Genomic DNA, 27,221 nt, shown 5'->3' with positions numbered 1-27,221 from the left:
TCCATCCTGTACATCTTGTGAAACATAAAACCAAAATCTTTTGACATGTTTCACCCATTTGTGCTTGTAATTCTAGTAAAGGATGAGCTTTACTGATATTCATGAGTTTTACTGATATTCACGTAGTATTTCCTGGCTTTTCTTAAAAATTCCTCTGGCCTAGTTACAGCACCTCCTATTAGGGACAAGCCTTGGTAAGGTTTGTAAGCCTCTCTGTAATAAACAGAAAATCTTTATCAGTGTTAAGACAAACATAGCTAATCTGCTCTTCAGATAAACATACATCAACAAACAAGTAACACATATGATCTTTAGATTCTAATAACGGAATGCGTTATGACAGTACTATGCCAGCACTGGCCTCTTTTGGAGGTGAAAAGTGACCGAAGTTAGCTTTGGCACCCCTTGCAGATGTCTGAGCCTTGCCTTCCCGAGTCTCTGTAGACTTGAGAACCCAAGGCTGAGGACACGCGGGGTGCTCTGCACACAGTGGTAGATGAAAGGGACCTTGTCTGTAAGGTCGTTTGTTCTTACTCGTCTTGAGTGGGGTAATTTTCAGCTTTAGGTGGATTTGGAGAAGTAAGGTATTGTAAATTGATATTGATGATACAGACGTTTCAGGGAACATGAGGTGTTTGAATTGGCCTGTACAGGGCTAACTCTAGCTCCCAAATTAATTTTGCACTTATCTGAGAGTAGATAGAATCATAGAATCACAGAATATCCCGAGTTGGAAGGGACCCATCAGGATCATCAAGTCCAACTCCTGGCACCGCACAGGTCTGCCCAAAAGTTTAGACCATGTGACTAAGTGCACAGTCCAATCGCTTCTTAAATTCAGACAGGCTTGGTGCAGTGACTACTTCACTGGGGAGCCTGTTCCAGTGTGCAACCACCCTCTCGGTGAAGAACCTCTTCCTGATGTCCAGCCTAAACTTCCCCTGCCTCAGCTTGACACCGTTCCCGTGGGCCCTGTCACTGGCGATAACGGAGAATAGGTCACCTGCCTCTCCACTCCCCTTCACGAGGAAGTTGTAGACTGCGATGAGGTCCCCACTCGGCCTCCTCTTCTCCAGGCCAAACAGGCCAAGTGACCTCAGCCGCTCCTCACATGTCTTCCCCTCGAGGCCCTTCACCATCTTCGTTGCCCTCCTCTGGACACTCTCCAGCAGTTTAATGTCCTTTTTGTACTGTGGTGCCCAGAACTGCACACAGTACTCGAGGTGAGGCTGGACCAGCGCAGAGTAGAGCGGGACAATCACTTCCCTCGATCGACTAGCAATGCCGTGCTTGATGCACCCCAGAATACAGTTGGCCCTCCTTCTGATACTTTTCATGCTTCACTTCTTTCTTTTTCTGAACAGCTCCAAGTGTTTGCTGCATACTCAGCACTTTCATTTTTGGACAAAAATCACTCAATAGCAGATAAATCAATTATATTTTGTTTCACCATTGACTTAGTTGCTATGTTACAAATTATATATGGGGTACATTTTGACAATCAAACAAAATAAGAACAATCACTTCTGTATTAGAACAATAATTATTGTACCCTTGATGCTCAGGCCTTGCAAGCACTTATCTCAGCAGAGTCCTATAGATAGAAGCTTTTGTGTGGTGACATGTACCTGATCAACTATTTTTTTTAAAGCGGGGGGAAAAACAAGTTCCTTTTTCTTGTTTCTCAGAATTTGCAGGATCACCTTATGTGCTCTGAAACTTTGAAACAAGGCATTGAATTCTGGCTTTGTACAGTGTACCAAGTGAAACAAAAGATCAGAAAGTGTAAATGTTAATGGGAATAAACACATTTTAATCCCGTTAAAATCTGTCCTTGTGCTCCTAGAAGAACAGTGACTGAACATTCTACTGTTGCTTGGCTTCAGGACTTAGATGAGTTTCAAAAATTGAGTAGAAGTCAATGACTCAAAAGAAAAGAGAGTCTGAAAAACTGCTGAATGGAGAGACAGACTTCTTTTAACAGCAGAAGGTCAAAGTACCACTGTACTTTAGGTACTTTAACACTGTACTAGGTACTTTAAAATGAATATGTTAACCCAAGTGTGACGATTTTAACACTTTTTAAAGCTAAGGTTTATTTTCAAGTGCTATTTAAACAAAACTTTTCTGTAATTTGTAGGAAGCTAAATTTCTCACTCTAGACCCTTAACCATTTTGAAAAAAAAAAAAAGAACAGGTTATTTCAATCACTCTTTGAGTTAATCAGTAAGTAGCAATCATCCCAGAGCATTAAACTTCTGTCCTAGGAGGTAAAGTGCCAAGCTTAGTGTACCCCAGTGAAACAAAACATACTTCAGTATCATCCTTTAATAATATCTTAGAAGAATGGCTTGGTTTTTCACAGTTGGCAAAGGTCTTATCTTGAGCCATGTCAGTATCTTAGGGCACATATGTGTGACTGTTGCAAACTAATAACTAAATAAAGTCTGATTAAGGACTTTAATCAGCTGGGAAGGCTGTTAGCCATTAACGTTACAACCCTCTTAAGAGTTTCCAATGTTCTCTCACATTGCAGCTAGGAAAAAAAAAAAAAAAAAAGAAAAAAAAGAAAAGAGAGAAAGAAATATCAATATTTCTTTTAACAGTGAAACAGTGAAATTATATAACTTCAGAGGGTTTTGGAACCAACTTATGACAATAAATTGATCATTAACAGCTTTTGTTATTGGTGTTTCTCCCTAAATGTACTAAAGGAAAACACCATCAGTGTTTTCAGATTTCTTCTCATGCATAAATATAGGCTGGTTTCAATCTCACTGTGACCGCAGGAGTAAATACCACCTTTATGCAGGATAGCTGGAGGTAATCCCTGAGATATTTAACAGAAAACCTTGGTTGAAGCATTCTCAAATGCTCAGGAGCAGCACAAATCCCCACCAAAGGCAACTGAAGGGCTTCCCAGGAGCACTGAATTAGCATGAGTGTCGAACTCTGCAAAGTGTTACTTTGGACAGCAGTGCACCCATACAGCATGAGAGCTCTGTCTTTGAAGCCAAGAGCCACGTATATGCTGATGCAAGTTAAGTAAAGCACACAGATACCTTAAGGCAGAGTACTGGAGAGGTGAGCATGGAGCTTGCCTATGCCTTGGAAAATTATTGTGCGCTGCTGCCACAAGAAAAAAGGCGAGTTGTGTGGAACAGTAGCTATTGCTGCTCACTCCTTTTCCATCATACAGCAAAAGACAATTTTTCTTGCCTGGGGTCACAGCCTGGAATACAGGTGGTTTCAGCTGCAGCCTTAATAAACACAGGATTTTCACCCTTACAAACATCTTTGCAAGAAGGCTTCTGCAAGTGCTAATTTAAGAGGCTTTTTATTTTTGTTTTTGTTTTATTATTACTCTGCTGTTCAAGGAAGAAGGAAGTATTACAGCATTGAAAGCAAACTGAATTGCATGAAAGATTCACGTGACAGTTTATTTTCTAAACTAGATTAACCTGCAAGACCATTTTGAGTTTTATTTTGTGAGTTTTGTGAATTTATCAGGTTGAAAAGATCAGAAATACAGTGAAAAACTGCCATGGATCTTATAAAAAACATTTCTCGTGAGACTTCTCACAAGAAATTAACAACGCCAGCATATAAGAGTCACTTTCACATGTCTGTTTTATTTTGGACAATCTTTATGGCCTGCCTAAGCTTACAGCAAAGTCAGGGTAAGATCTTTCATTTGGTACCAGTATGTCCACTTATTTAAAACTTGGTTCACAGTAACCTAAAAGATTCCTGTTCAAAAAACACAAGATAAAGGTTGATGATGTGCCCACAACTGATTAAAATTAAACTCATCCTGTGATCTCCCACTGTGTCTTTTTCTCCTCCCAACGTTGATCCCGAGATCTTGAAGGAAAGAGAGTCTCCTTCTACATGTCTGTATAGTGTCAGCACAGTGAGAAGGACAAAGATCTTTTAATGGTAAACTAATTAATGGCTAACTTTGCAATCCAGCTTTGACACTAACAGTGCCAGCACCCTTGATGGCAAGTTCTTTTGCAGGAAGTACGAGCTAGATGAGTGTATAGTGAGGTGGATTGGCAATTGGCTGGATGGCAGAGTTCAGAAGGTTGTGCTTGGTGGTGCAGAATCTAGCTGGAGCCCTGTAGTCAGCAGCGTCCCACAGGGGTCAGTACTAGGTCCAGTGTTGTTAAAATTATTCATCAGTGACCTGGACGATGGAATGGAGTGCACCCTCAGCAAGTTCACTGATGGCAAAAAGCTGGGAGGAGTGGCTGAGACCCCAGAGAGCTGTGCTGCCATTCAGAGAGACCTTGATGGCTGGGCCGAGAGGGACCTCATGAACAAGGGCAAGTGCAGGGTCCTGCACCTAGGGAGGAACAAACCCAAGCACCAGTACAGGCTGGGGCCTGGGGGCTGAACTGCTACAGGGCAGCTCTGCAGAGAGGAAGCTGGGAGTCACGGAAGACTGACCATTGGTCAGCAGTGTGACTTTGCGGCCAAGAAGGCCCACAGTATCCTGGGCTGCATTTAGAAGAGTGTTGCCAGCAGGTAAAGGGTGGTGATCTTCCCCCTCTGCTCAGCCCTGGTGAGGCCACAGCTGGAGTATTGTGTCCAGTTCTGGGCTCTGCAGTACAAGAGGGAAGTGGAGCTACTGGAGGGAGTTCACCGGAGGGCTACAAAGATGATGAGGGCACTGGAGCACCTGCTGTACAAGGAGGACAAGCTGAGAGAGCTGGGCCTGTTTCGCCTGGAAAAGAGAAGACTGAGGGGACACCTCATCAATATGTATAAATATCTGAGGGGAGGGTGTCCAGAGGATGGAACTGCTCTCTTTTCAGTTGTGCCCAGCGACAGGACGAGAGGCAACAGGCACAAACTGAAGTGCAGGAAGTGGTCATGGAATTGCAGTTCTCTGGGTTACCAAAATCCATTTTTATCTGCCTTTTGTTTTTCTGCAGCCTTTTTCTCTTATCCTATTGACCATCTCCACTCAATGAGGTAGTTCAGGTATTCCAGGTGCCTCCGCTGGCATCCTGCTCCCGTGCCCACTAACAAACAACACGGGAGCTTAATACTGAAGGATACTCATCTCTGAGCACCGAGTACAACCGAGCAGGCTAACCGAGGCAGTTAGGAGCCACCTCACAACACACATTTACCGACCACGACATTTAAAAGCGGGTCTACTCCAAAAACATCCAACAAATCCCCCAGTGCTTCGGGCACGGCGTCACAGGTCCTCTCACGGCCTCCCGAGAGCGACCCCCTCCCGGGCACCTCGGCGGGGACCCGAAGACCGCCGCCGGTCCGTCCGTCCGTCCGTCCGTCCATCGGTCGGCGTGCGGCGTGGCCATGCCCCTCCCGTCGAGGCCCCGCCGCCATCTCGCGTCCCCGCGGGCGCCTCCCGCGTCCTCCCGCCCTCTCCCCGCGGGGGAGGCGGGTGCGAGGCTGAGTCTCCCGTTCCGCCGGGCGGGCCTCCCGCCGCCTAAACTCCTCCCCGCAGAAGGCGAAAGTCACCAGGGGGTGGGGAGATGATGACAGGTCCGGGAAGCCGCCGTCGGCAGCGGCAGACAGCGGGTGCCAGCTGCCCGCCTGCTCCGGCCCCCGCGAAGCCGTCCCCGCCGCCCCCGCCATGAGCTCCCCGCAGCGCCCGCCGCTCGCCCACGTCTTCAGGGGGACCTTCGTGCACTCCCGGCTCTCCGTGCCAATGGAGATCCTGCATGGACACCTGCTGGGGGTGGACGACGGCGGCACGGTGAGGAGCGGACGGCGGCGGGACGTGGGGGGGAGATGCGGCGGGACGGGGGGAGATGGCCCGGGCTTCCCGGTGCCCCTCGGGCGCCGATGTCCCCCCCCTTAGGCTCCGGCCGCGGTCCGGAGCCCGTGAGGGAGCCGCCAGGGGAAGCGCGCCCCGTCGAGGCAGCGCCGCGCTCCGAAGGGTCCCGGAGCCTCCCCGGGGAGCCCCGTCCCGTCCCCGCGGCGCGGAGAGGGCTCCTCGGCTCGGTTTTGGGGCGGTTGTGCCGGCGGCGAGTGCCGAAATAGCAGGAATGGCGGTGTCGTGTGTCGTGTCCCGCTCCCCCCCCCCCCCCCCCCCCCACTCGTGAACATCCGAGCGAAGCTTTTTACTTCTCGTCCTAGGAATAAGAAGCAACAAAAACATGGCACGTACCCGTAGAAAGTTAGGAAAATGGTAAGGTTGGGAGTGTTAATGGTAAGTTTAAGAACGAGCATAACACTCACAGGTAGCGCAGGATTGATCCCGGCAGAGAAGCTGCAACTTTCCCCTGACAGGGTCACCGGTGGCACCGGGATTCACAGCGCACGCTATGTGCACTGGTAATTTCTTCTAGGCTCAGCAGTGTACATAGCCACCCTGTGTCTAATAAAAAAAGTCATTTTCTTTCCTTCTGGTGACTAAACTACTCTGTCAGGCTTTAGCAACATTTGAAATACATGCAGAGCACACTCTGGGCTCTTACAGCTTGTTCTCTCCATCCACACGGGTCCTCGAGGGCCGCTTTCAAGACAGTCCTCTTATGGCTGCTCTTGGGGAGTCTGGTACAAGCAATAGCAAGGCTTCTCAGAAGCTGTATGTTGGCATACAGGAGGTGAATAAAAACTTATAAAGCTCTGTATTGGGTGGTGTCGACTAGAAGCAATAGACCTGAATGAGTAAAGAGTTTGATTTGTGTTACTCAGGTGCAGGAGGCAGAAACTCGTATCTTGTCTTGCTCTCTTTAATGGTAAGGTCTGCTAAAAAGTGACTCCTCTGTGTCCTTAGGAAATCAAGACCTTTAAGGGATTATCTTGAAAAACAGACAACTTAGTAGGTTGTGTCTAGTCATTTCTGCTCTCAGGCAGAGTCACTATCTCCCCTTCTCCTAGTGAACAAGGATTCACTGGGTAGTGTTTTTCATGCATTAATTGGCACATTCCCACACAGTTGTTCAAAAAAAAAATCCAGAAAACATTGTTGTCCAAAAAGGAAATTTCCACCAGAATAGAGTAGCAGGGACTTGCATATTTTTATCTTTTTGAGAATTCCTGTCATTTTACTATTTCAGGATCAAATACAATGAGTTTTGGTACCCTCTAGCCTTTTTCTTTTTTTCTTTTTTTCATAATTTTGCCTCATGCAGCACTTCCAATGGAATCACTGAAGAGGTGCTTCACAAAGAAGGATGTGATGGTTAGAAATTTTTTTTTCCTTCATTGTCCAAACATACACCGATACTATTTCAGTGTTACTCCCAAATAATTAACTATGCAGCTATCATTCTTTTGCCTCATGTTGCTGATTCCATCATGGAAAAATTGTGAATGATCTCAGAAGAGGTGAACAGACCAGCTTTTCACAGAATCACAGAGTCATGGAATCATCTAGGTTGGAAGAGACCTCCAAGATCACCTAGTCCAACCTCTGACCTAACAGCCAGGTGCTGTTCTTGAGTATGAGTCCCTGACTGTCCTCAAAGTAGCAGGAGCATACAGCTGGTGACACAGAAACACTGCCCAGGACCCCGCAGCAAGTGGGGATAGTTCTCTGTTAAAGGCAGGAGATGAAGTGTCAGCTCTGCGTGCTTTGCCTGTAGATGAAAAGGGAACTTTAGCAAAGAAAACATTGCTGTCAAGTTTGAAGACCCAAGTTACCACAAGTTAACAAAATAAGCCTATGTTTAATTGAGTGGTTTGTAGGGCAGTGTGGTGCTGCTCTTGAAGAACTGCCAGTAGAAAGAGTGGTATTCCCCAAGGCAAAGAAAATAGAATCAGCTGCAAAATGTGAGCTGTCATTGAAACATTGGTGTAAATAATGTAGTTGAGTAAAATATTAAGAAAATAGAACAAAGATAAAAGCTCCTGCTGAAGGCATGGAAAGAGCAAGAGTTGTGGAATGAGGCTGTGTTGTTAAGTATTGCCAAACATGAGTGTTTAGCTTAAGCCAGCTGGGATAGCAAGTGGCATGTGTCTTAGATGTACAGGGGGGAAGGTATCAAGTCAACATCAACCATTTGGGGTTCATTGCTTGGTCCTTCCCAGCAGTTTGGCCTATTTGCTCAGGAGCTGGGTCTAATAAGTGCTTCTGTCTCTCATCTAGCCTCCTGTTCCAGTTTTGAGAACTGGACAAACAGTAGGCGTTGCATCTCTAATTGTAAAACTGCTGAATATGGTAGCAACATTAAACAGTGCTGGCAGCAACTCACTGAGGCTGCAAATAGGACAGCATGATGGTCAGTGGCAGGAAAGAGATGTGTGTTAATGATGGTAGCTAATCATTGTGGAGACAGGGAAGGATGAGAAGAATCATAGAATCGTGGAGTGAGAGAATGGCTTGGGTAGAAAGGGACCTTAAAGACCCAGTTCCAACCCCCCTGCATGGGCAGGACACCTCCCACTAGACCAGGTTGCCCAAAGCCCCATCCAACCTGGCCTTGAACACCTCCAGGGATGGGGCATCCACAGCTTCTCTGGGCAGCCAGTGCCAGTGCCTCACTGCCCTCACAGTGAAGAAGTTCCTCGTAATGTCTAATCTAAATCTTCCCTCATTTAGTTTAAGACCATTGTCCCTTGTCTTGTCCTTACCTACCTGAGTTAAGAGTACTTCTCCATCCTTTTTATAAGACACCTTTAAGTATTGAAAGGCCACAGTGAGGTCTGCCTGGAGCCTTCTTCTCTGCAGGCTGAACAACCCCAGCTCTCTCAGCCTTTCTTCATAGGAGAGGTGCTCCAGCCCTCTGAGCATCAAAGGATGTGACATGGGAGAGAAGAAAGAACTTGTTACTCATGTTCGTCTGTGAGTGTCACATAGTACCACATAGGCACTGCTGGATCAAAAAAAAAAAAAAAAAGCATATTTCTATGGGCAATATAATTTACTTTCCACTCTTATGTTAGCAGAGTTATTTGCACTGTGATGCTTGGAGGCAGTCAGTGTTTACTGTGTCAGGGTTAATATGTAGTTGGCTGGATCAGCTACGTGTTGATGGCAGTGCTTTAGACATCACTTGGAACAAAAAAAGGGGCTGAGCTAGGCACTAGGATAGTCACCACACAGCTCCTCATTTTTGGATCCTTTAGCCCCATCACATAGATGACACATCAGAACTGATGGAAGTGTTTGAGCACTGGTCCTAGCAGCTGTTGCTTTTTGTAGATAACAACTTTCTTAAAGTGCTTCATCACAAGCAGAAAGCCAGTCTTCTTACCTGTGCACTTCTCTGATTCAGTAGTGACTCTGGCACAGAGTTTCTTCTTGCCTTTTTAATGTTAAGGTGCAGCACTAATTTAAAGGTTTGGTTCCCAGGGCACCAGGGCAGTTACCTGGAATGTACGAGCAAATACTCAGGAAAATGCCCAAACATGGGACCTCAAGGACTTTAAAGTGTTAGAAAGATCTCAAGAACAAAGGCCTCCTAAATGATTGGGGAATATCTCTTGGAAAACCAAGCAGTCCTTCTTGGAAATTTGTTTGAAAAGAATATACATGTGTTTCTGATTCATCTACAGCTGCATTTGGCAGTAATGGCCCAGGTGTCAAGGTTAGGTTTATTTCATGTGTCCAATTCCTTTGAAAAATATTTTATTCATTCTTCCATAATTTACGTGTTTTATTTATCTGCACTCTAAAAGTATGTAATAGTCACTTCTTTTCCATGGCAACACCCGTTTCCAGCATTTGCCATCTGGTATTGCATGTTTCTCTCTCTCTCTCCCCTTCTCCTTTTTTTTTTTTTTTTTTTTCCTGGTTTAGCAGCTCTAACATTAGTCATTCTGCATTCATTTTGACTTCAGTGTCTGAGTGACATTTTCTTTATTGCTCATCAGAAATTTCAGCAGGTCTGTGTTCGAAGCCCCCTGCAGATAGACATCTAATTCAGCTGGCTGAAGGGCCTAAATAATCCTCTTTAGAAGGAGACAAACAGTGTTTTATGTGAAGTATTAATGGACTACAATATTCCTACAGTTATTTCTGATGGGATATTTATTGATATGTTATGATTTTAACAGCTTCTTTTCTGACTAAGAAGTGTAAAACATTTGCTTTTTACAAGGTAAATCAGAAAAGCCATATTTACACGTAAGAGACTAGGCAGCCTTGAACTTAGAAGAACAAGCTCTTATACCAACGGGGTTAGAAGTCCATGAGTTGGTTTTAGGCAGAAATTATTGTTTGGCAAGAACTTGCGGGCTCAGAAAGCTCAGAGTATACAGTCTTTGGTCAGGGGAGGTGTTGGGATCCTCAGTGTCATGGAAACCTGGAGCCTGCCTGGAGCCTGTAGCAGGCATTCCAGTGCCTGGAGTCCCTGCTCTTTGTTTCTTGAAAAGTTGTCAAGGCTAGTATTGTCAGACAAGAGAATTAGAAAGTTTAGAATTCAGCCTCCCAGAGTTATGTTGTAGATTAAAATCTGACAGTAGACAAAAAGTGTGCTAAATTTCTTAGTTGGCAGCAGAAATTCCCTGGCAGTGGAGCCAATGTCATCTAAGAGCCAAATGGGGCTGAATTAGGCTTTAGATTGTAGAGTTGTTTATTTTCTCTCTCTCTCTCTCTCTGCTTTTTTTTTTTTTTTTTAATAAATAAAGATCTTAGGCATGTTTTTAGTCTGTTCTGTAAAATTAAAAGATTATCTGCACTTTTTCCCTCAGTTTCTTTCACTTTCCTAGGCACTTAAAAATAATGACAATAAAGCATTAAGGACATGAGCAGAAAGTTAGCAAATACTTAGCTCAGTCCAAGTCTGTCCTGGGTAAAGCAATTAATTTTACCCCTCTGCTTTTTAATACTCTAATCCCCTTCCAGAAAGGATGTCAGCTACTTCCACAAAGAGTGACTGTACTGCTAGCATCGTGGTAGGCTACTGGAGTGCCCATGGACACTGTGCAGTTCTGCTCATGTATTACTTTTGAGTGAATTAATTCTTTTCTTACAAGTTACAAATGGTGTGGTGCTATTCACTAGGTTGTGAGTAGGTATTTCAAAATCAGACCCAACAGTCAAGAAGAACAAGTATTTCAATGCAAACCTATCACTTTGTAGTAAGTGTGTAAAATCTGTTTTAAGATATGACTTCTGTTGCCTTCATGTAAAAGTAGGATACATACTTAAGGTATATAACTATCTTTCGCTTTCTTTTAGATTGTGTTTTTGGAGCAAGCTGATCAGCAAGAGCAACTGGCTAAGAAGTGGGGCTTCAAAACGTCTGACATAAGAGAACTGAGTCATCAGTAAGTGTTTTGTTTAGATTAACTTCAGCAAATGCATTTTACTCTCTGAGCAAAGCAGTGCAGGTATGAATAAGTTGAGGCAGGGAATACGTTAAATCCCATTTTATGGGCAAAACTCCCTTTCATTTCTGCAAGAGCTCTTAATCCAAGGGCTGCCTGCATTCTGGGTGAGGCCTGCAGTGCAAGCCATCTGTGTGCTTTTTGCATTCCTTGGTTTGGGACTGCAGCCATCACTGAATTCTGCTGGCTGACTTGTACCGCGCACACCAAAATGCTGTATTTAGTTTTCACGCATAACTTCTTCAGTTCATACAAAGTGTAAGACAATGACCTTCCTTGAGAAAATCATTTACCTAGATGGTCTTCTTTATTTTAGATTGCATATTCTTAGCAGCAGGCTGTGCCTGCTCGAAACTCTGGACTTAATACTTAATAAATGTAGGTAGCCTTGACACTGCAGATATAAAACTAAAGTGCTTGGGCTTTGACACACTCCCTAATAAAAACTAATAAAATTAGAGTATTAAACCCTCTAAACACAGAGCCTTGTATTTCTAGCTGTATTTTCGGATGAGTGTTTCCTTTTTGTTCAGCCAATGAAATCCCCAACCTTTTTAGTGAACTTATGGATTGTACCTACCATTCTTTACACACAGTAGCACAACTGTAAGCAACGTGTAGTTTAGAGTCTAGAGTTGCAGCATAGTGTTAGTGTTCAGCTGTTAAAAATCTGTATGCTTTGTTGGATCACTTATCGTACAGCATACATGAGTCATCAGATGGTTTTTTCACTTGAAATAGCCTGGGGAAAATGGAAGTTGCTGGGAATAAGGATAAGATTGAGAAAGATCTTTCAGCATTTCTAGCATGCAGGAAGACAGAAAGAAGGGAAATTACAGAGACAAAATCGATGTTTTTATCAGTATCCAGGGAGAAGGGGGGAAGGCTGAGAGAAATTTGATTCTTTATGGAGTTCCAGCACAAAACAAAATAATTATAGCAACCTCATGGTGATGTTGGTGTACTCATCCCTGTTATTATATGAGTACTGCATGGCAATGAACCATATTGCACTTTCATTGTAAAGACACCTTTCCTGTCAAGACACTGAACAGAGCTTTTTTTTTTTTTTTCTTTTCTGTCCAGCATCTGTATATGCACTTGTAGACATGCTGTTCTTTCATTAAACCTTGAAATTCACTGAATGAGTAATATATATAGATACATTTATACAATAGTAGAAAACTGGGGTGCAGAAAGTTACAGTTTTATATCTATAAACATCTCACATCTAGAGGCATTACAAATATATGCTAGGGATCTAGCGTGAATCTTCTCTTGCTCAGGTGGATTCTTCTGTCGAATAACTTTAATTACTGTGAAATCAGTTTGGCTTTACTTACTGGTATTCAGTCTGGGTAAATATTACAGACAATTGGATTCATCATGCTCTTACATTAGTTTCTAGCCACAGATTTTTTTCCTTGCAGGTACCTATGTAAGTCTGTATAGAAGTTAGACACCTAATTCATACAGTAAAGGAGTGTGGGTAGGGGTGTAGTAGGAGTGCATATGCTGGTGCTGAAATAGTAAGGTTAATCTATGCTTGTCATTTACACTGATGGCTTTTGCTCAAACATACTGTTTAATTAAAAACTACTTTTCTTGGAAAAAATTTTGGATGTTTTGGACCATTACCGTTTTCTTTTCTTTCCCTAGTGAATTCTTCATGCCAGGATTGGTTGACACACACATTCATGCTCCTCAGTATTCATTTGCTGGTACAAGAGTAGATCTACCTCTTTTGCAGTGGCTAACTAATTACACGTTCCCAACGGAAGCCAAATACAAAGACAGTGATTTTGCAGAAGAAGTGTACACTAGAGTTGTTGTAAGTATTGCAAATTTCATTTACCTGCTTGACAACATTACTTTTTGTAAAATATACATAAATTTTCAGAAGGTCAGCAGAAATAGGAGAACGTGTCTTAATGTCATGAAAACCAGATAAAACTGACAACACATCCACTGTTCTAGTTGATAGGCGAGATCATTGCCTGCTACTTACATTCTTGTTCTGTTGTTGCTGGTAAGACAGTTCATTTAATCATGTGATTGATTAACAACCATCTCATTAATCATCTTTTCTTGTATCTGAGTACACTGACCAGCATTTAAGAGTATTTTCAGAGCTAGTGTTGCCAGTAGGTGCTGACAACCTCATTCAGAAATGATCAAACATTGTAAAAAACAAAACAAAACAAAACAAAACAAAGCCTTTCAGAGGTTATTTCCTTTTCTGCACAAAACTTCTGTATTATGAACATGTCTTCTGCAATGATTTTTTGAAGTAGGAGACACTTCTCACCAACAAAAAATCTGGGGTGTTTTGGAGCAATTGAGGGAGAAGGTTCTATAGCTGAGGTCCCTGTAGCAGGAATACCTTTCATTGCTGATAGAAGTCTGTTGATGGTATTGTGAATCAAAGAGAGAGCCTGTGTTTGAACTAGTCTGGTTTTGTGCAATATAAAGGCTTTGAGGTCAAATTCCACTTGAACAATAAACAGCAAGGTCACATTGCACAGTAGATTCTGTGCTATAACTGAAATGTATCTCTTAATACATAGACTGAAGTATTTTCTTAAGATTAAATGACCACTATAAACTGCCTTGCATTTGTCTAATACTGTAACAACGTGTTGTCAAAACAATAATGTAATGAATCTGTAATAAATAGTTACTGTCTTTGCAATGCAAATCTAAAAAAAAAAAAAAAGCCTTTCTGCCATCTAGCACAATCACAGCAGTAGGAGCAGCTTGGTCATAAAATGTAGTCACAAGCACACGCCTTCAGCTACGTATAACGTAGAGGTGATCTCACCTTCATTTCAACATACTGTTACTGTCTCCAATGGTTCAGATGGGGTAAGATTAGCACAGATCAAGTGCTCACTTTGCAGCAAGTTTAATAACATTACCTGGAAAAGAATTGCCAGTGAGAATTCGAAGTTAGTTGGAGAAGCTTCAACACAATGGTTCGGCTCTCCGTGTAGGTATAAAACAGGACAAGATCACAAAAATGTTTTTCATAATGCTGCAGAATACCGGTAGCTCTGCAATGCTTCATGGCCAAATGTGTCAGAACAGAATCCAGCCATCTAGATAACTACTATTTTCTGCATTGCTATTTGTTGTTCTCTTGTTGCTAAAACAGTCTTACTTATGGAACCAGTATGGAACCAATAGTTTCCTGTCCAAACTGGGAAGTATAAAATGGCTTGAGGAATGTAACTATTCTGAGAGCCACCTTCTCAGTTTCACCAGTCTTAATCAAGTTGGAAGACAAAATTAATGTACTGCTTTGCAAGTAACTTGGACATAATTGCCATAGCTTGGTAAAAACCTCTCTGAATCTTCAGCGGTGATCCAGGGAAAGGCATTTGAATGAGTGAAGATTTTTATTTTTTTTTCTATAAATCAGTGTCACAGCTTTATATTGAATATCACTTGCAGAGCTCAGAGGGGCAAGAGGAGTGCAGAATGCAGTGGAGATGGAACAGTCAAAGATGAAAGTCAAAGACATGGGAAAATAGAAAGAGAGACTAAAAATGGTTTGTTTAGCTTATAAAAGTGACAAATAAGGAGTAAAAATATATAAAAAACAACTGGCCTATGCGAGATAGACCAAAATTTATACTATCTAATTGGTGATGTAGAAACAAGAAAATGGGTGATAAATTTAAAAATGATAAGCGGAAATAATCTTTTGTGCAATATGTAGTGTTCTTTCTCATGAGTCAAGGCCAAAAATGAGCTAACAGCGACTAAACAAATGAATGGGTTTGAAAAATATACTTGCTTGTTACAATTTAAGGATAGTCACTTTTTTTTTTAAGGAGCACTTATCATGCTTTGGGTCTTATAATAACCTTCCACTGTTAGAAATGGGACTAAACTAGCAGGAAGCAGATATGTATCTATACTTTAGGAATTGTACTTAAAACATAGTGAAATGTTTCAAGCCAATATCCTGTTTCCAATAAATACTTTCTGTATTTGCTAAAGCAAATGAATTAAATGAAATTTGCCATATTGTATCTGGAACCACCTCTGGTCCCTCAAATTTTAGGAAAGCCAATTCTTCATGCTGATGTTTTTGGAAAAAAAATGGATTTCATTAAACAATTTTAGGAATAAAAAAAAAAACAAAAACACAGATTTGGGGGTTTTAAAAGCTAAAAAAAGATGAAGGTAGTTTGTCTCAGCAGTGACATTATTTTTGTGACTCATTTTAGGCACACTTGAAGACATATTTTTAAAGACTTTAATTTGAATATTTTATGAAAAAGACAGAGCTTAGCTTCATGTTTGTTAAATAATTTGCTGTAGCCATTCTTAAAAGTTGCATTGGATGTCTCACCTTCTATCCTGTTAAAAGAAATATATTCTCACATTACATTCTAGCCAGAATCCAATTTAAGCCCTTCTGGTAGGTAGGACGTCAATATAGTATGCATTAGTCCCAAGATCAAATGAAACTATAAATGATTTGATGATTTAGTGTAACTTTACATGACTCTTCATCTACTGGTATGTCCTCCAAAAGTAATATGAACAGGTAGAAATGCACCTGTTCCTTTCAAATTGTATAGTTAGATAAATAATTAAATTACACTCTGAGCAGTGGTTCTCAGCTTCCTTCTATTCTGGAGTTTGTTACTTTGGCCTCAGGGATAATGAAGAATTTGTGTACCTGAAAACCTGGTTATTTTTCCCAGCCACATCAGATGACCAAATAAAAAACAATACTTTCTCCCAAAAGTATTGCTTTGCTAATGTTACTTAAAGTGCTTCACAATGAAAACTGGAGAGCCTTTCCAAACTAGGAAATAATATATATGACTGGTTGTTTGTATTTCTAAGTAAAATTCAAGTTAGACATAAATAAGAATTTGATTTCTAGTTTGAGTGAAGGAAATACAGACTGGTTTCTATGAGTTTATTAAACCATTGTTAAAAACCTGTATAGCCTTGGAAGAGGAAATTTTGTGTTTATTAACATTCAGACTTTAAAAAGCTATTATGAAATTAAAAATCTGTATTTTACCTTCCAACTTCACTGCAACTCCCGTGGAATTTCACAATAACCAAATGTTCTTGCAGCTTGAAATCAGACAGCCTATTCTACATTTTGGCAGCTAGACTATATTTTTCTGAACTGTTGAAACTGATTTCTTTTTATAGAGACGAACTCTAAAGAATGGCACCACTACAGCTTGCTACTTTGCTACAATTCACACAGATACTTCTCTTCTTCTGGCTGAAATTATAGGTAAGACGGTACGAGTGAGTTCTCAAGGATGTTGTGCAGACTGTTAGTTGAAGGAAACAGAGCTTGGGAGTTTTAGAGTAGCTAGGGATCTGTCTTTCAATTTTATTAATTTGACTTTTTTTTATTAATTTTCTCTGTCATACCACATCCCCCAAATCCTGCCTAGTTACCCTTTGTTTAACAATCTCTCCTCTACTGTTTGCTCCCTCTGCCTCTGCTGGACTTCATTCCCAAATCAGCTGCAGTCTGAGCTTGAGTGAGGTCTGCTGGAGTTTTTCTTCAGGGCAGTCCTCTGCTATTTCTAGCCTTTTACTGTTTGAGGATTAAAAGGCTGAATGGCAAGAGGTGCAGTCAGTGCTTTAACTTCCTGATACTCTGAAGTTTCAGTTGAAAATCAACATCAAAAATTTCCACACACCCTTTGAAACCAGAACAATGGGAGTTGCATCAGGATCTTATCCCTTCTTTCTGCTCACTGTTGCAAATCCCTGTCATTTCTTCTCAAGCTTTGTTTCTTGCAAGAATTCTCAAAGCTCAGCTCCCATAGGAGAGTGAAACAATAAGAATCAGCTTCTACCAAAAATTTCAAAGTCTTTCTGATTTTGTAGGAAACCCTGGAACTTTGAAATCAGTGTATTCAACATCTCAGATGTTAAATAATGGGCAAAAAGATTTAGGAACACATTTACAAGCTTAGAATTTAATGTTACATGCATTTCTGTTGTGTTACACCTAAGTTCTGAGTCATAGCATTGATAAATCTCAATAAGCCAGAAGTAGCTCTAGCTGGAAATGGGAGTCATTTTAGGACCCTCATTACCTTCTTTTAAGGAAACAGGGTTTGCTGAGATCTTCATGCATTTTCTTAGCTCAGAGTGACCACCTACTGCAGCTACTGTACTTTGATGCATGTGTTTCTCCTGCTGGGGGACATTTCTCATCCTCTGCTTCACAGTGCTCATCTTCATTCACTACCATTATGAATTCTGGTTGTGGTTAAACTACTGGTAATTCAGTCCTCAATTATAACACAAAATTGGATACTAATGTGGAAGAGGAGAACTCTTACTTAAATGCAGTTTTTCTTTTTCCTTTTTGGCTTTAAAGATCACAAGTATGTGCCCAACTTAAAGACAAGAAAACAACATAAATTCTGTTCATCTTAAATGAAACTGGATAACGTGGAATTTACTATTTTCTTTTCAATTCAGGTTTTGCTAGCAGTTTTTGTAAAGAACAAGTGATTTTGAGTTTTATTTTCTTATGCATCTCAACAGATAAATTTGGACAACGAGCATTTGTTGGCAAAGTCTGTATGGATATAAATGACACTGTACCACACTACAAAGAGACTACAGCTGATTCTGTTCAAGAGACAGAAAGGTAAGATGAAGGGGTGCAAGACACGGACTCCTGATGGCTCTTGAACAGGAGACATTTATTGCCATTTTTCACCACTACATATACTTTCCCCGTAGCCCCACGTGCTGTCCACGCGCCCAGATCTGTCATACAATTGGTTAGAGACCCTCAGACACGCGCCTCGAGCCAGCCAGCAATTGGCCACTGCCCAAAGCTCATCTTTAACACTGTAGCCAATTTACTTTATCTCATCCTTGCTCAGGTTTTTGTTTCTACCGCTTGTTTCCTCATTATCTCTAATTCAGGGACGTGTGAAACAGCGCAAAGCCACCTGAGAATTCCTTTCCCACAGTAAGACTATTAAATTGTTGGCACAACCTTTAGAAATAAGACTTTAACACGTCTGAAAAGTGAGGGTGAAGCTGTGATCAAGTATTTACAGGTGTAGGAACTGTTCTTTTCTTCTTACAGTATTATTTTCTACAGTTCTGGCAATGCATACCCAGCTGCTGCACAGCATGTGCAGTTTCACTGTGGCTTTGCCTAAGGAAGGGAGAAGCTGCAGCATCATGTTTTGGAGAAGGCATGTATGTTATGGTCTGGCTTCTACTTCCTCTTTTCCCTTCACGGCTCTGTGGGTAGAGGTTACATGACCTGACAGGGGTGGAGAGGTAGAAAATCAGTTCCTTTGCCCCCATTAACTTCTGAGCTATCTCCTTTCCCCATTTAGGATAAAGCTTTATTCCAGTGGCAGGAATCGGCTTTCATATACCCACTTCTAAATATGCTCTGGTTCTCTTCTTCTCCAGTATAACACCAGTAAAACTACTCTAACTTGAAACTGAGTGAATGAAGAAGAATCAAGTGAAGATAATGTGCATTCTGGATTTGTTGTATGTTGGAGGAGAATCCAGGGCTGAAGCATGGGAGCCAGCTGTCTCAGGCTTCCCCTGTCTTCTGTGTCCATCTTCTGAAGATGCTTAGGCAGATGTAGGACTTTGCTCATGGGACTATTTATACAGATGTGTAAATGTTTCAAATATGCTGAAAGAGTAAATACCTAACAGTATTGTAAACTTCTTAAAGCACTTGAGTGAAATTGCCATCTTATTTTTGCAAGTCATGCTGGAAAAATGCTGTTAAAAGTTAGAAATAGTCATGGGTTTCAAATAGTGTTTATATTTAGAGACATTTTGAAACATACAGTAGTAGTCACTTGCACTGTACTAACATTGGCTTTTGTTTACCTAAATCCCTGGTTTTCGTAATACAGTGAATCCCATTGAATGGACCTGAGAGTGGTAGCGCTTCCCGTTCTGCCATTTTTTAAAGCTTCAGAATTATCTAAATAGCTTTCCTTCAATTCCCATCTTGTGCCTCTACTCCCTTCCCATGCGATTATATTAATAACAAATGTTCCTCAGCTTTGGATGAGAGTGTGCCACAGGTACTCGACAGCTGTCTAGAGAAGAGATCTGTGCTTGTCAGCATAGATCAGGAGTACTCACCTCATAGGCCTGAACCTCCTCACCAGTACAATTTCAGAGGATGAAAAAACTCTCCCTTTAAGAGGGTGACCTTTTTATTAAAAAAAAAAAAAAGAGAGAAATGTGGTCTGTAACATTATCAGAAAATTTATTACACTGATTTCAATTCTTTGCAGTTAACCTACAGAAATGTTTGTACTGTAGGCACGGAGATAATATTAAGTTCAAAGTGTTTTGTTTCAATCTGCTCTTCTCCTGTGAACAGAATTGAATAAAAACTTTGTGAAATGAAAAGCAGAATATGTTATATGCCACTAGCAGTCATCTGGAAGTGGAACACCCATGTTCAGACCTGTTCTGAAGAAGAAGGTGGTTGTTTGAACCTGAGCTTATTTCCTTACAGAGAAGTACATAAATCAACAAAGCATAGGTTATTTAAAGCTAGGTCTTTCAGTTTTAAAACCATGCTGATTCTCTGTAATGCATGTGAAAAAGTATGAAAACAGCCATCCTGAGGTTTTGCATTATCTCTTGAGAATGGTATTTCTGTTACGATTTCTGATCTGGTGAATATTTATTATATCTGGTGAATCAGTAAGAGGAGAGATGGACAGACAAAAACATAATTCACCTTGCAAAGCTTAGCAACGGTGTGTTAAAACTCCTTTGTTCATTGCAGAAATTTAGCTTACGTCTCTCACTTTCAACCGGTGATCTGGCACTAGCCACAGTGTTGTGAATCTGGCCTCCAGCATTTATTTTCTTTTCCACCTAAAGATATTTGACAGATTTGATCCAATGTTTATTGTGACTAAAACTATGGAGTTTTTGGACTATAAACTATGACATAAAAATTCAGAGACCTGATCAAAATGTCTTGTAATGGCTTTTTGAAATTCTTTGTATACATTGTGCATACAAGTATTTAGGGTATTTCTTCTCTTCAAAGTAAGAGGAAGCTTTGTTTGCTCCATATTGCTCCATGAACAGTAATAACTGTCCATATTGGCTGCTGGAGGCTTTTCATAGAGTTCTCTGAGGTAGCTTCTTTTATTTCATGAGGTAAATCTACAGTGAGTTTTCTGTAAGGTTGATAGTTTATACACTAATGTTAATATAAACATCTCTAGAAAATTAAGGGTCCTTTAAGTGCATGAGGACATCCGTAACTACTGTAAGCAATGTACGAAATATAGCGGCATCTTTTAAACGTGAGATTTTGAAATCATAATATGTTTAATGCTGTGATTTAAAATCATGGGCAGATAAGAGTGGGTCTTTTTTGTTTGTTTGTTTGTTTTTCTGAAGTTGCAACAGTAGGATATAATTATGTTTTCAATTAATTTAATGTAACATGTATTTGGTTTCCAGTGAGAACACAAAGTAATTACCATGTGTCTAAAGTTAATTATTGCAAATGAAAAAAATTCTGCATATTCAAGGTCAAATTCCCAACTAGCATAATTTCTTGTAACTGTCCTGGCTTGATTGTTTTGCATCTTTTTATTTCATCTGAGAATCTGGCACGACTTCTTGTAAAAAGTTAATAGATGCCTAAAATGCTTAACAGAACATTTAAGTAAATATTTTCTCTATTTTTCATAATTTATAACACAGATCACAGGTGACAAATTTATAACAGATTTTTCTCTGTATTTTTTCAGGTTTGTTAGAAAGCTAACGGAAAGGCAAGTAAGTAGACTTCTCCTTTCTGTTCATTTCTGTATACAGAAAATGTTGTGTGAATACATGAAATAGTTAATCTCTTTGACAAATTCTGTTTACTTAGTGACAAGTCAATAAATATAGATCTTCCTGTATAGCAGACAGAAATCATCGGTCTGCAAAGTGTTCTTCTAGTTGTGTTGCTGTGAAATTGACTTCTAGCAGCACAAATTCAGATTTGTGTGGTCAGAACACAGCAGAGTGATGTTCTGTGAACATTCTTTATTCACTTAAAAGTGTTCAGCTTCCTGCAGAGGACAATTTTCTGTTAAAGATGGATGGAAGTCAGTCCATCACTCTATGGTATATAAATAGACAAATAAAAGAAGTTTTCACCAACACAAATTGGTGTCTTTACAGCACAGTTACTAATCCATTACCATATTAGTATTTTGGGTCACCACATGTCTTCCAGTGTATTTCTAAAGAAATTCTGTAGGTACAGGTTGACACTCCAATATTAAAAGCAGGGACATTATTTTTCTTGTCAGCCCTTTCATTTTGATGGCTCAATTTGTCAACGTTTATAGCTCAAAGCATTCAAGAGTAGATGCCTAGAGTTTAATGCCTAAATCATATGTATTGGTAGAGTAAGTGTACTAAGTAAGTATACTAAGTAAGTATACTTCAGAAGTATATACTTCTAAGTATACTAAGTAAGTATACTTCAGAAGTCCTGCGCTGCTTGTGTCTGGGAGATGTTAAAAGAAACTGCAAGCCAAGATATCACATACTTTCTTCTAGTGGTTCCACGTGCACAAAGAAAGGTAGGTATTTCCTGTATCTGAAGGCAGAGTTGTAAAGCCGTTGTCTAACTCTTAATGAAAAATTTAATCCAGAAGTGCAAAGTAAACACCTGTAGCTCTAGTCCAGGTATCCACTGTTTCCTACTGCACAGCATATCTGGTGTTATCAATAATCTTCCTGTCTGTTGAGTATAGAGACAGTAGAGTATAGGGACAGTTTGCTCCGCTCCATCATGAGCAGAGAAGATCAAAGATGAAAAAGGTTTTGGCTTTACACATCTCTACAGATTTGCATCACTACCTCTTTGATGCTCACAGAAGCATGAATCAAAAAAAAGTCTGATTATCTCTTATAATTCATACTTGACTGTGAGCAAATGTGAAGAAGCATCCAGTGCTTCTGCTGAAGTCTGGTAAAATCTCAGAGACTTGAGGAAAGAGTTCTAATGAAATGAACTTCACTGAGTTTTATTAAATCAGTTTTAAGGGGAACTTCTGTGATGAAGTTTCAGGATTCTCTTACTTTGAGGAGGAAGTTTCTGATAAAAATAAGAAAATGACTGCAAGCTTTATTCACATTGGCAAGGATGAAGAATGGAATAAGCAATAAAGCTAACATCTAATTGTGTAAATGATTGTCTTAATTATGGTTACTGATACATATGTGGAATCACAAACATGTCTTTCTAATATTTTCAGTATCCAAGGGTACAACCTATAGTAACCCCCCGCTTTGGCCCTTCCTGCACAGAAGATTTGCTGCGTTCACTTGGTGATTTAGCACAAGCTCATGATCTACATGTGCAGGTAAATTCTGAGAGCATTGTTTACAACTTAAATATTATGGATAGGAAGCATAAAGATCAAGCAGTTGTCACAGTTTACACAAAGCACTTAAACCACGTTCTTAACTTGGAACCTGTCTTTTAAATTCCTCTTAAATTATTAGTGGTACTCTACAAGAGCACTGTGACCTCCATAGCAAATGAGAAAGCTCATAGCTTGAAGGATGCACAACTCATCAAGCCCCAGTGCATGGTTACTAGGAAACTGACACCAAGTATTGTAAGTTAGAGCAACCCTTGGGTTGATAAAGGTTGCTGTCCCTTGTCCAAGGTTGTTATGTCTGCCTGTCAGCCATCTGCTGTTTCTGTACAGGGCAGATTTCAGAAGAGAAAAGAATTGCTCATCTTTCTGTCTCGATTACTCATATTTCTATCTGATTTAACATTGTTAACATTGTTGTAAAATTTCCTGTACAATAAGGTTTCTGCATTTAAATAAGGCATATTTTGAAGCTTATAGGTGTGTTGAATCTTTGAGATTTTTCTTTTTTGGTTAAACAGTCCTAGTATATGTGGTTTTAAAGCTACACTACATTAGGGCTGTTTGTCATCACAAGCTGAGCATTTGAAAATACAGGAAGTACATGCTTCAGCCTCCACACAGGAGGAACCAGGTTTGTGTCTGAGACCAGAAATTAATCAGCCCGTCTGAAGATGCGTGGAGTAGTTAGCCTATATGTTACCCCGATCCCAGGGTCCACTCTGTGGTAGGCTTCTATCTTTCTTTCACCTCATGGTCATATCTATCATTTTATTTATTACTTTAACATTTGCCAAATAACAATTTGGTTGTTAAGTCACCACACTACTGGGACGGACTATCCAGGTATGCCTCCTCAGATCAAGTTTAAGGAAGAAATTGAACTATTGTTTTGGATCACAGGGATCTCTCCAATGAAAATAGAAACCCAAGGACAAGATCTAGCTATATGCCTTAGAAAGACTATTTTCTATCATTATGTGCTTAGCACCAGCAGGTTGCTCAGAAGTTTGAAATGCTATAATGCTATTTAAAGAACTCATCGCTATTTATTTTCTCATTGCAGAGTCACATAAGTGAGACTGAAGAAGAACTTAGACTTGTGGAGAACATGTTTCCTTCCTATCAGAGTTACACTGACTTGTATGATAAAAACAAGCTGCTTACCAGCAAGGTAGCTGCATATCAACTTCCACAGCATAGCATAGACTTATTCATGTATAGAATATTCTGGTTAGTTGTAGTTACCTGAAAAGTTTGTACTGTTTTGTCAAGGTCAGTGGCATCTGGGAGAGAGTAAATTGTTTCTATGTTCTTTGTTGCACAGGTTTTGGTGAAGTGACTGAAACTTTAGACAAGCCTATACTTTACATAGGCATTTTAGGGGAGATGAACAATAAAGGTATTTTATGCTCCCTGAGCCTGTTTTTAAGGGTCCAAACAGGGCTGGGGACAGTAGGATTGGAAGGAGGATAGATAAAGCTGGTAATGTAGGAGCTGGTAATTCTTGGGCAGTAGCCAGTTATCTTCATATTACAGTGTTCTTGCACACTGCTTTTTCCTGTACATTTTTTTTCTATGGATTTACAGTAGGACCAACTTCAAATTTTGTAATTTTTTTTTTAATGGAAAAGTAGCTTGTCCTGTTGTGTTCTGTGTGTGAACCTCACATACACACAGGTATACTCTACTGTTCCTACTAACCCAAAGCATTCTCAGCTGATTTTACCAAATATTGACAGGCACAGTGGCCCGAAAATTTGAAATTAAAGTTTTAAACTGGTTAGGTAAAAGCAAGCAGATTTGATAACTGCTCACAGGAAGTACAGGTTGGAGTGTCAGTCACACCTTCTTAGACATCAGAGTACCCATGCAAGAACAAATATAAACAGCCTAACTACAGCCAAAATGCTTAAACGCAAGTCAAACTGATTTAAAATTTTACGATGGAATTTTCAAAAGCACAAAGGACAGCTGCAAACTTCATAGGAATTAATTAGTGAACTTCCTTTTCTGTCTTTGAAAATTCTCCCCAGTAAATTATTTATTTACAGTCCGTTTTACGTGAGAAATCAGTACAAACTACGTAAGTATGTACCCAATATTAACTTTTGTTCTTGCATAGTACTATGCACGTTTCTTTTTGCATCAGCATGCTAGAGATAATACTAGCACTGTAAAAATATGGGTCTCAGCTCTGTCAGTTCATATCAAATGTTTATATCTCCAGCACTGAAAATGGTCACTGAAAACTGGGTTTACCAGTGCCTTCTGATACCAGGCTCCTTGTTCTTTGAGGAAGCATCATATTAAAGACAAACATAACAAAACAGCAGACATTTCCCCCTCCCCAGTCACCAGAACCAAGACAACAAATTAAATTTTTTTTTTAGATTTTCAGAGCTGTGGCTGAAATATTTCATAGAATCATAGAATCATTTATGTTGGAAAAGACCTTCAGGATCGTCAAGTCCAACCATCAGCCTGACCTACTGAGCCCTGTCACTGAACCATGTCTTAGTGTCACATCCGCACATCTGTTAAATACCTCCAGCGATGGGCACTTCACCATTACCCTGGTCAATGCTTGTTCCAATGTTCCAGTGTTCCAGTTCTTGACCACCCTCTCCATGAAGAAATTCTTCCTTGTATCTGACCTAAACATCCCCTAATGCAACTTGAGACCATTTCCTCTTATCCTGTCACTTGTTACCTGAGAAAAGAGACCAACACCCTCCTCGCTGCAACCTCCTTTCAGGTAGCTGTGGAGAGTGATGAGGTCTCCCTCTAGCCTCCTCTTCTTCAGACTGAACAGCCCCAATTAAAACAAAATGATGGCATCCCATCATTTTTTATTTTTTTTTTAAAGTAGAGATCATCAGATTTACGGTTCTACAGCTATCGTATGTAGGTCCTTAACTTAAGATGTGACCATTTTCTATGCCTATTCAGTTGCATTTGAGCTTGATGAGTAGAGAGCAAGGATGTAGTGCCATTAGGAGATGCCCAGTGAAAACAGTCTGTGTGCAGTTCTCAATTATATCAGAAGATTGCAAGGCCTTACAGCTTTTGCCCTATCATATTCATCTCTTTGATGGGGCATTTGGCACATGAGGTAATCTGAAGTAGGTTTGTCTGGGAATAATTATTTTATGTCCTGTTAAATGATACTATCCTGTACCTCTACCTTCTGTATATATCACTATTGAACTTGTCTTTAAAATTAGCAATGTAGGCCAAGAAAAAAAAATTGCATTGCAAATGAACCAGTTTTAATTGAAGAATATTCTAGATGCAATCTAGTGGAAAACTTTAGAGAGAAAACTGGAAACACGCTAAGTACATATATCTTACATTTTATCTGTTACACTCTTGGCCCCAATACTTAATCTCTGTGGTAGCTATGAAATACACATCATAAGGTTACTACAGTACTATGCCAGATAGGCAGTTCTTGCTTTTGTTTCTTGCAGCTAGCTCGTAAGTGACAATCACAACCACCACAAGATACCACAGCACCCTATCTTTTTATATAAGTAAAAGAAAATATGCAGAGGGAGTGATATCTTAGGCTTATTGAAGTTAATGAGAGTTCCTCCCTTCCTGATTTCAAAAGCTTCATTCAAGAATTGCATGCCTTTACCCTTGCTGGTAACAGGTGCCCTTTAAAAAAAAAAAGTCTGTTAAAAGCAGTGCAGCAAAAAATTTACAGGTACTGAAGAAAATGCTATTTTTTCTAAAATTGTTGGTTTTGTTTTTCTTTAGACAGTGATGGCTCATGCCTGTTATCTTTCTGACGAAGAGCTGGAACTTTTTAATCTTCGTGGATCTGCAGTTGCACATTGCCCCAATTCTAATTTTTCGTAAGTCAATAAAATAAGTTAATGGTGTACAACTGGAAAGAGTTGTTTTTCACATAGTATGAAGATACTATAGAATCATAAAATGGCTCGGGTTTTAAGGGACCTCAGAGATCATTTACTTCCAACCCCCTTGCCATAGGCAGGGACGCCACCCACTAGATCAGGTTGCCCAGGGCCTCATCCAACCTGGTCCTGAATACCTCCAGGAATGGGGCATCCACAGCCTCTCTGGGCAACCTGTTCCAGTGCCTCACTAGTCCAGCCTACAGTAAGAAGGCCGCATATATCATATTCCATTTCAACAGAAGTGACACACTGGATCAAGCATGACTGTTCATGTTCCACTTCTGTGTGGTATGCTCTGGACTGACATTATTTTTGAGTATAATCAAATATATATGAATATTTCTTTTTTTAAACTTAATTTCTTATGACTGTCCTATCAATGGCAGATTTAGGCCAACATCCTTCTCCCCCAGAATACATACGTTATTGGGAAATGGGAAAGGGTGAAATATACTTACATTAACAGAAATGATATACTATACAGTATCCTGTCAGGGTACTACATATTAACAGTCATTTTGCCTATAACATAATCAGTAGCTTGTTTGCAATGGCTTACTGGAGCTTGCAAAATGATCTCCCATCTCCTGGGAGTACACTTTACATCATATTT

At 40.3% G+C, this 27,221-nt stretch overlaps 1 protein-coding gene across 1 annotated transcript in view; it reads left to right on the top strand.

The window, feature by feature from the left end:
* Window positions 1-5,353: 5,353 nt before the first annotated feature.
* The window catches only part of GDA (guanine deaminase), a 34,479-nt gene continuing 12,611 nt past the window's right edge, over window positions 5,354-27,221 (top strand). The window contains exons 1-9 of the mRNA XM_040540012.1: window positions 5,354-5,737; window positions 11,114-11,202; window positions 12,922-13,093; window positions 16,447-16,534; window positions 17,812-17,917; window positions 21,048-21,075; window positions 22,554-22,661; window positions 23,746-23,853; window positions 26,445-26,542. Of these exons, the coding sequence (XP_040395946.1) occupies window positions 5,615-5,737; window positions 11,114-11,202; window positions 12,922-13,093; window positions 16,447-16,534; window positions 17,812-17,917; window positions 21,048-21,075; window positions 22,554-22,661; window positions 23,746-23,853; window positions 26,445-26,542 (920 nt within the window). The 5' untranslated portion in view covers window positions 5,354-5,614. The remainder of the gene's footprint in view (window positions 5,738-11,113; window positions 11,203-12,921; window positions 13,094-16,446; window positions 16,535-17,811; window positions 17,918-21,047; window positions 21,076-22,553; window positions 22,662-23,745; window positions 23,854-26,444; window positions 26,543-27,221) is intronic.

The sequence above is a fragment of the Cygnus olor genome, chromosome Z, assembly GCF_009769625.2.
Source record: "Cygnus olor isolate bCygOlo1 chromosome Z, bCygOlo1.pri.v2, whole genome shotgun sequence".
Lineage (NCBI taxonomy): Eukaryota > Metazoa > Chordata > Aves > Anseriformes > Anatidae > Cygnus > Cygnus olor.
This window is presented reverse-complemented; position numbering and strand designations above follow the sequence as displayed.